Source organism: Heliangelus exortis, chromosome 1 (genome assembly GCF_036169615.1).
Source record: "Heliangelus exortis chromosome 1, bHelExo1.hap1, whole genome shotgun sequence".
NCBI lineage: Eukaryota > Metazoa > Chordata > Aves > Apodiformes > Trochilidae > Heliangelus > Heliangelus exortis.
This window is the reverse complement of record NC_092422.1, coordinates 120,480,353-120,490,145: the sequence shown is the minus strand read 5'-3', so window position 1 is coordinate 120,490,145 and position 9,793 is coordinate 120,480,353. Positions and strand designations below refer to the sequence as shown.

General features: G+C 44.5%; 1 protein-coding gene across 1 annotated transcript; it reads left to right on the top strand.

Moving 5' to 3' along the window:
* The first annotated feature begins 326 nt into the window (after positions 1-326).
* Positions 327-3,711, top strand: LOC139804965 (trypsin I-P1-like). Its single transcript, XM_071762825.1, has 5 exons — positions 327-433; positions 1,086-1,263; positions 1,756-2,009; positions 2,586-2,722; positions 3,459-3,711. Exons 1-5 carry the CDS (start codon positions 391-393, stop codon positions 3,606-3,608), a joined length of 762 nt encoding a protein of 253 aa, XP_071618926.1. The 5' UTR covers positions 327-390; the 3' UTR covers positions 3,609-3,711.
* Positions 3,712-9,793: the final 6,082 nt, after the last annotated feature.

The window sequence follows — 9,793 nt, the reverse complement described above, 5'->3', positions numbered from 1 at the left end:
GGAAAAAAGATGCAGTTTTAAGAATGACACCATCAGTACAGAGGAATCTCAAGTGAATTGGGGAGTTGCTATGAACAGGTGCTGCATATTAGAACAAGACAGACAAACAACAAAACATCTTCCAAACCCAAAAAATATTTTTAAATTGAAGGCTGTCCTCAGGAATAATAATAATTTAAAATAGCTCTCTATCTTAGAAAGGTTTATAATTAACTGTTATTTGTACTTTCTACCAATGCCTGTTAATGCACGCGTTTGGATCTTCAAATTTTCCACTGTGTACTTTCCACCTGGAGGAGACCTTGGACTAAAGATAAGACCATTTCAAAAAATGTATTTCTAGCCGCTCACACTTCCAGTCCACCAGTCAGGGCTTGAGGCTGCGGCAAGATGATGAAATACATCCTCTTCATCACCTTTGTTGGGGTGGCTGGTGAGTAGATTTCTTACTTCCAGTTTTGCAATCTATAAGGAAGATCATTTCTGAGCAAATTTGCAAGGTAGTCTGTTGTGGCAAAGAGAAGTTGAGTTTCAGCTTGCAAAAGGTCTTAAGGCAGAGCACTGCATCTTCTTTAGACTGCTGTCTGTTCATCAGAGCTTGAGTCACAAAATGTGACTTCAACAAGGACTGTCTCTTTCTCTTAAGGAAGTAGAAAGGTAACACCCCTGCATTAGGAAGCCCCAAAGCTGCAGTCAGTTTTTGGAGCAAGGGGGAGTGTTCCAAGGAAATATCTCAGCAGACTTGATTTGCACTTATGCTCTGTCCACTACTGACCACTACTGCAGAAAGGATCCTGGAACAAACACACCTTTGCTCCATTGCAGCAAGAACAATTCTTTGTTCTTCAGTTCAGTCTGGGACTAGGAGGCAGTGCTTTAGGTGCAGATATGTGAGATGACCATCTAAGCCTGAGCACCTTCTTTTCAGGAGCAGCAGAAAAACCTGCATTAGACTTGCAGAGCACTGCTGACACGAGGTTACACAGAAGTAGAGCCTACAAGCCAGAGGCTTCAGTCAGTCAGCCACAGGGACACATCAGATGTCCTATGCCAGGTGTTGACATGTACCACTTTTTATCTCCCAGTTGCCTTCCCCACCAACGCTAATGACGATGATGATGATGATGACAAGATTGTGGGAGGCTACACCTGTGCAGAGAATGCTGTTCCCTATCAGGTGTCCCTCAACTCTGGGTATCACTTCTGTGGAGGTTCCCTCATCAACAGCCAGTGGGTCCTGTCAGCTGCTCACTGCTACAAATCGTGAGTGGAAAAAAATGTATTCTTCTCTAACACATTTCTTGCCTCCAGTTCACTTTTAGCACAAATTGTGAGCTCTGAGATCCAGCTATGGAAATGACTCCATTCTCACAGAAGACAACCAAGGCATGGGTGGCTCATTCAGGAGGCTGGGCTGAGACGTCCTAAGGGGGTTTGCAGATTTACAGATGTTTCTGTGAATGCAGAGCACTTTCCAAAATGACACTGTGATAGTCTAGCAACAAATTACATAACCTGTAAATTATGTAACCTGTCCCAGCTCAAGAAAACAAAGCCATAGAAATCCAGCAGGTCTGTTGGCAGTGGGTAAGGTCTCAGTGTGGGTCACCAGGGCTTATTTCATGACAAGAAAGATAACCTGCATGGAAACAGCTGCTACCCTAGCAATGCTGAAGGGAGTCTGTAGAGTGATAGGGGGGTTTGTCCTAAGCAGTCTGTAGCAGGAAATTCCATGCCATTCCTTCTCTTTTCCAGTCGCATCCAAGTGCAGCTCGGGAAACATAACCTGGAACTCACAGAATCGACACAGCAGTTGATCAGTTCAGCCAAAATCATCCGTCACTCTGGCTTCAGCTCTGCCACACTGGACAATGACATTATGCTCATCAAGCTGGCCAAACCAGCCCAGCTCAACCGATCTGTCCAAACAGTTCCCCTGCCCAAGAGCTGTGTGGCCGCAGGCGCCTCGTGTCTGATCTCTGGCTGGGGCAACACACTCAGCAATGGCAGTGAGTATTCATGAGGGCACAGGGAACACCCCGACACCTCAGAACTGACTCCAAGCAGCACAGGGAAGTGCTGTGGGACAGGGCTTCTGGAGTGGCCAATCTGTGTAGGACAGTGATCATTTAACAGCTTGGAAGGCAAGCCTTGAGAAGGTCCTTCCTCTTGTGGAGTATTACAAACATGAACCCCCTTAAGTCATTCAGTGTCATTCACCAGTGTGCATGGTGACTGCTGTGTAATCCACTGACAACATCTAAACCTGCACCAGAGGACAGGATGGTTTTCCCAAGGCCCAGGTGTCCTCCAGCACTCCACAATAGGTACTACAAGAGTGGCTCTTACCTCAGTCTTATTAATGATTTTCTAGGTATCAGAGAAATGAGCGTGGCTGTGATGTAGTGGTGGGGCCATGGGTAGAATCTGCTCCATCGAAACAGCAGGAAACCATGCTGTGATTACAGTTTGGAGCACACATGATGACTGCTAAAAGAAGATGTTCAGTTACTGAGAAAGGTTTTCCCTGAGCTCTGAAATGAACTCACAGGTGTCATCAACCATCTCTCTCTATTTTCTTGCAGACAACTATCCAGACACTTTGCAGTGCCTGAAGGCTCCTGTACTCTCCTCAAGCGAGTGCTCCAAAGCCTACCCTGGGCAAATTACCCAGAACATGATATGTGTAGGATTCTTGGAGGGAGGGAAAGACTCCTGCCAGGTAAAACATCGGCCTCACCTCTTCCATATGCTTCTCTTCGGACTTTTGCTAGTAGGAGAGACCATCATATCACAGAATCTGCTATACTCACAGCGCTGGCATTTCTGAGTCTTGTCTTTTTGAACAGCAGGGCAGACTTGGGGTCAAGGGTGCTTATTGACTCAGGCAGTGATTTTTCCACTCAGTCTCATTGGCTGCTTTTGCAGACAACAAATACCTCTGCCCTAATTCTCCACGAGCAGACTCTGCTGCCTCCTGTACCTTCGGTTATTGAAAAGGGAGGAGAGCAGCACCACAGAGTCATTGGTAATCACGATGACTGTAGAGCTTGGGATGGAAATCTTAGTTCTGGAGTCACCAAAAATGAAATAGACAGCATTCCAAGATCCAGGCGGCCTGGAGAAGGAATGTGCCTGAGAACTGCCTTGCATTTTACGTGTGCCTAACTCCATGGAAATAATGTGTAGATTAACGTTTAAGACACACATATCCTCAGCATCTGCCAAAGCCTGCACTTGTCAAGAACAGGCAGCTCAGCCATCCTTTCCTGTGGTGCCCTTGTGGAGCCAAAGTAAGGTCCAGTAGCATCAGGCCTCGTGTGGTAATCAGAAATGACCTTTGTAGAACTCGTCTGTAGAAAAAGCTCACTGGAGCTCCCTGGAATGTCAGTGGGATCCCTGGCTCACCACTTCTGCTGGTGCCATTCCCTGACTCTCCATCTCCTTTATGTACACAGGGGGATTCTGGCGGTCCAGTCGTCTGCAACGGGGAGCTCCAGGGCATTGTTTCCTGGGGCATCGGCTGTGCGCGGAAAGGCTACCCCGGAGTTTATACCAAGGTCTGCAATTACGTCTCCTGGATCAAATCCACGATTTCTGCCAACTGAGAAACTCTCTTTCGATGTGATCTGATTTTTCTCCACACCATTTTCTTCTGTGTTGGGATTTGACATAGAAAGTTTTCAAAAAATAAAGACTTTCGGCACCCTTTCTTTGTGTGACATTTCTCTGGGTACTTCCATAGGGTGGGATGTGGAGGACAGAGGCAGGGAATGTCACTCTGGAGAAAATATTTGGCCAGTGTAGTAGAGTCACCCAACTAGCAAGATCTTGGAACATTTTGCAGGAGTCTTTCAGTCATCTACATGTGGCCCCATGCAGAACATCTTTTCTCTTTAGCTGCACATATTCAGGTGCTGCCTAAAACAGGTGAGAGAGTGCACAGAATCACTCAGGCAGCAAACTCCTGCTGTGCATAACAGCAGACAGCAACACCAATGCCCTCCCTCACCCCCACTCCCACCCCCAGCCAAAGGACTGAACACTCCCCAGTGGAACCTCCCTGGGAACTCGGGAATGAAAGAACCTCTTGCTTGGCCTTGTTCTCTTCATGAGAGAACTGCCACTGGGGCTGCTGACCATACTTTTGTCTCAGTTAACTGGGCATGCTGGTCAAGATGACAGAGATGTTCTTGGGTTCTGGTTTTAACTCCTCCTAACTTCACCAACACTGGAGCTGACATCCATGAAAATGTTGCCAGTAGGCTGTGTAGCTGACTCCTGAAAAGGAAAAGGGAAACAAGAATTTGAGAAAGATGAAGGGATAGAAAAAGCAGAGACTGGGGAGAAATTTAAAAGAAATCAGACACTAGAGGAAAGGCAGCAACAGGGGAAGAGCAGGGCATGAAGGAACAAGACGCCCACAGAGAAGTTTGTATTTGTCTCTCAGATGTTTTGTCACTGAAATATTTCTGAGGAAACTAATAGGTGCCTGAGTCATTGAGGAGGCACAGTATACAACAAGATCAGACAGTAGATGTGTGTCCCTTTGATCAGGAAGCACTTGCTGAGTTCCTGCTCAGCACCTGCTGTTTTTCAGGAACAGCTTTGAGCTGTCCTGTGGCATCCTTCCCTTCAGCCCTTTTTCACCAGGAGAGAAAGTTCTTACCTGGAAACATTTGTGCATCACAGGTTCTCCCTCCCTGGCCATCGTGAGTATAAGGTGATTGATATCTCAGCCTGGCATGGTAGTGGAAAGGAGAAGAAAAAGCTGGAGGACAGTTGCCACCAACTGGCCACCAGACACTTCCACACCTCCGACTTCCCTCTACATCATTTGGCAGATGGGAGGCATTGGTGGATGTTTAGAATTTTGGAGCCAAACTTGGCCTTAGTTGGAGTGTGAGGAGTTACATGTCTGAAATTTAAGCTTCTAAGGCAAGTGTGGAGCCTGAGTGTCGGTAGGGCTTTGAAAGCGGTGCCAGGGGAAGGTGAGCACTAAAACCAGCTTTCATGCCTTGTATCTTGCATTTTGGAGCCATGGATGAACGTTCAGACTTTAAAGTCCAACTTGGCTGGATTGGATGCCAATGGGTCAGCTGTTTGTAGTTGCATGGGCCAGACAGTCATGGAGCATGAGTCTTGCTGGAGCTTTGAAAGGGGTTGCAGGGGATGGTGAGTGCCAAGCAGCAGCCTTCAGGCCTCACACCTTGTGTTTGGGAGCCATGGGCAGGTGTTTAGAATTCTAGAGCTGAACCTGGCCCAACTCGGAGACCAAGAGGTAGGATGTTTGAAGCTGAAGGTTCTAAGGAGGTGTGCCTTCTTGCTTTGCATTTTGGAACTGAGGTATAAGAAAAACACTACAAATTGTGCTAGGGAAGCGTGATGGTCAGCAACAGCATTTAGGGCTTGTGTTTTCCATTTGGGACTGGTGCCTAGACTTTTTACATTTTAGACTCTGTTTTGGAGAAAGATGGAAACTGGATACCTTCCCCTGGCACAATATTTGAAGCCCCAGTAACATTGGAACTCTGGGCTTGCCTACCCAGATTAAGCTGTAATTGTTTGTACTGCTGGTTTCAAACCTAAATCAGACCTTAGTTCCAAAACTTAAGACATCCAGGCACTGCTCCTAAAAGGAAACTGTGAGCCCTGAAAGCTCTTGCTGGGCATGACCTCACCTTGGAGTGTTTTTCAGAGACTCAAAAGCATTGGATCTCTTTGATAGTTTGCCACCTAAAACTTTAAATGTTCATCCCCTTAGTTTCCAGCTTTTGCCAAACCTGAGTACCAAAATGTAAAATGTTGAGGCACTGCTCCTAAACAGAAGGTGAGAGTTCCAAATGCTGTTGCTAAACATCACCTTCTCCTGGCACCATACTGAAAGGCCCATCCACACTGGAACTCCAGGCTTGAATTGCTACTGTAAACATTTGCACTGCTGGTTTCCAAATTTTGCCAAATCTGATTTCCAAAATGTAAAACATTCTACTCTGAAGCAGAAGCTGTAAGTCCTTAAAGTTGTTGCTGGCCTTCACTTTTCCCTGGTTCCCTTTTCAAAGCCACAACACTGGATCTTCTTGCTGCCTTGACATGTAAAAGTTCACACGTCCTTCCACAGTTTTTACCTTTCTCCAGATCTGAGCTCCAAAATCTAAAATGCTCAGCCATTGCTCCAAAACAAAAGTTGTGAGACCTAAAGCTGTTTCTGGCTAGAAAACCTTCCCCTGCCATCCTTTTTTCTAAGTTTTCCCACTGTGAGCAGGGTTCTCAATAGCAGGTGAAAAATTCAGGTGACCCTAAAGTGGCCAGGGAAACCCCCAGCACAGGGGTTGTGAAAATGCATCTCAGAGAATACTATAACCATGCACTCACAGCCCTACTAACAATGGAGCTTTCAGCCACTTAACTATTTTTCTTGTGCCTACAGAGAGACCTATTCTTAAAAATGAAAACGTGTAGCAAGTGCTCCAACACAGAAGAAGCTAGGACAGCATGCTTTTGCTGGCTCTAATGGTCCCTCAGCAGCGATTTCACAGCCCCACTAATCCTGCGGCTCAGTGCTTTTTTAACAACCCAATATGACCCTGGTTTGTTCTTCTGTCTGACCAGAGCCCTTGCCTCTAGGTAAAAAAAGCTGCACCGCTGCCACCACGAGGAACTCGCTGGGAGTGACTGCGGAGGATGCTTCTCTTGGCAGCGCTTTCACAGCTCCTGGAGCGCTGAAATTCCCTGCTTTCTGGTCACTTAGCGTGACACTCGCCTTTTAGGCTCCGCTCCAAAAAGGCTTCCCGGTGGTTTTTGCTAGGAAAGCACAGAATTCCACAGTTCGTGGAGCTGTCAAAGCTCTACTAAGAGAAGATTAAAACAAGCAAGGACGTTCTGTCCTGGCTCCTTCTGTATGGGAGCAATCACAAAACGTTTTCTTTTTTGGAGCGTGGCTCTGGCTACACAAGGCATAAAACGAAAGCCTTATGGAAGCGGCCAGGAAAGCGCAGATCTGCAGCACTGGTGGGGATGTGAAAGCGCTGTCCGGAGAATTACCAACCACATCCAGCTTCAGCACCTTCCTTGTGGTGGCAGTGGTGCAGCGCTTTTATTTCGGGAGCAGGGCTATGTTTAGAAGGCATCCTAAAGGAGCAAGTTACGGGATTAAGCGAGGACTGAGCTCCAGCACTAGGGGGGCTCTAAAAGCGCTGCTAAGTGAACATTTCAGGCAGCCGGAGCATTCGGTCACTGCACGTTCGGTATTCCAGTGTTCCCAGGTCTCTGTGGAAGTTTCCACACAGTGAGCAGGCTTCTAGCTAGAAGATGAAAGATGCAGGTGACCATACACTGGTTAGAAAAGTGCAGAGCTCCAATGTGAGCGGGGCTTTGAAAGCGCTGCTTAGAGACCATGGAAATTATTTATTGTGTTCGGTCCCACACCTTCCCTGGGGGAGGAATTGCTTAATGTTTCCATATTGTGAACAGAGCTTTTGTTTGACAGGTAATAAAAAAACAAAAAACCAGTGAAAGTAAACTGGCTAGGAAAGCACAGAGCTCCAAAGTTAGTGGGGCTGTGAAAGTGCTGCTTTCACCATTAAAGTGACCATTAAAACCAGCAACAGCACTCTCTCCTGGTTCCTTCTGTGTGGGAGAATCACAGCACGGTTGCCCCATTAACTAATTCTGCTGAATTCTTAGAATACAGGTGGCACACAGTCTTAGCTGTTTAAACCTATTTTAGAGTTGTTATCTGCAAAGACTTCTGATGAGATACAGCTATCAATATGTACACAGTTTGGACAGTTCTGCAGCAGCAACTTCCTGGGGCATGTCTGAGACAGTGCCATAGTAACAGTGCCTGTCAATTGACTTCTACACAGCAGGAACTGCTTGGGGGAAACTCCAGGACTGTATGAAATTCCCACTTGGGAGATTTCATGCAATGGTTTGCCAAATACTTTGTTATGCAGGTAACCAGGAGTTTGGTCAACCACTTCATATTAGGTCAATCTATTATCTCAAATTAGTTGCAAAGTTCCTCTACTACGCACTCTGCTTCCTGTAGAGTCACACAGAGAATTAATGATTGTGCTGGTTCTGTGCACGGGCACAGCCAAGGCACACAGCTCCACTGTGACTGTAACTTGTTGCAGATCTATATATCTGTATATCATATATCAAGTCAAGGAATTAGAGACTGCAGGAATGACAATCCTTAGAAAACTGAGAAATCAGATCAGTTGTAAACTGTAAATTTGAATTTGTTTTTCTAAATTCAATCATCAGCAACACACTTGTTGATAACAGTCAGTTCTTATACTATACTAATCATCATCATTACATGTACAGAACTTTTAGTCTTTAACAACCATATTGTAAATTAGTTGTGAGTATACAAGGAACTAATAGCTCAGAGGTCAGGATGACCAGGGTTGAGCGCACAGGGACAAGCCACATTGGAATATCCTGCATTTGCATTTTATAGTTTTTGCAGGCTTCTGCAATTGCCACAAACTATGGGACATACTTGAATATCAATTTTATATCACAATTAAAACTTAAAATTCCATAAATCTTGCCATAAGGGCCATTCATGATTGATTTCCTTTAAGGGTGTTTTCAGATGCAAGAATGCTTTTGTCTTTCACAATTATAGTAGTGCTGAAGATAAAAAAGCTTTTAGATATGGCAGAGTATCAGAGAGGTAAAATAATCTTAAAATCTAATCTAAAACCATATAAAATACATTGAGCCTTAGGGGGTAACCAAAATTAGGCTACTTTATTTGACAATACTCTCTACAATGCTCTTGATCTCTTCTTCTGTCTTCTTTTGCAAACCATGATTTGAGGAGTTTTTGCTCTTTGGTACTGCAGATTGTAAGGCTGTACAAGAAAAGGAAGGGTGCTTGGTTTGCAGTGTATGGGATGATTAACACAGTGTAAGTTTCCAGTGGGCCTGATGATGTCCCCTTATATACCTGAAAGTATAATCCAGGTGGTGTGCCACATGTAAGAAGAGCTTTAAATAACATATATAACATAAATAATTTGCACATATGGAGACTTTTGTATCATCTCTAGACATGTACAACACAGAGGACATATAGCCATCAACTATTTCTCCACACCCCAAAATTCAGGCTAATATTATAGAATAATAGTAACTGAGATACTAATACTACAGACTGCAAAACTGAAAGACATATAATATCATCTAGTAAATGGAGGCAGAGACAAGATGAAAAGCCTAAGGCTTTTAACCATGTGTGTATTTCATCCGTAGGTGCTAGAAACTCGAATAAACTTTCTCATTCAAATTGTTCTTCAAAAGTTTATACTTTTGTTTGAACATAATTTGCAGGGACCATTACAGGATTCTTTCTGCCTTACAGTTATAAGGATTTTTTTAATTTATCCTGACAGCAAAAGACACACAACAGTATATTAATTCTGAGACGGGTGTGTCTCAAATTCCTCCTGAGCTCACATTCATATAGAATGAACATGACCTATCATATGCCATTTTAAAAACATCCCTTGAATTTACTTGTAACATGAATCCTCTGTTTTAGATTGCTGTAGGTTTCCTTTCTCCTCCTCACCAAGCTGGTAGTTCTCTGGCAGCTGGTACACAAGGGTTTACTACTTATAAATTGTGATTTTTATCTATTTCCAGAACATATTAGGTGCAAGGGAAAGAATGTGTCACTTACTTTTTTTTTTTTTTTTTTTTTTTGCCATTAATTGATTACCTATTTTGTGCTGCTTCTTATAGATTCCAAGACAGCAGTAAATATAATAAA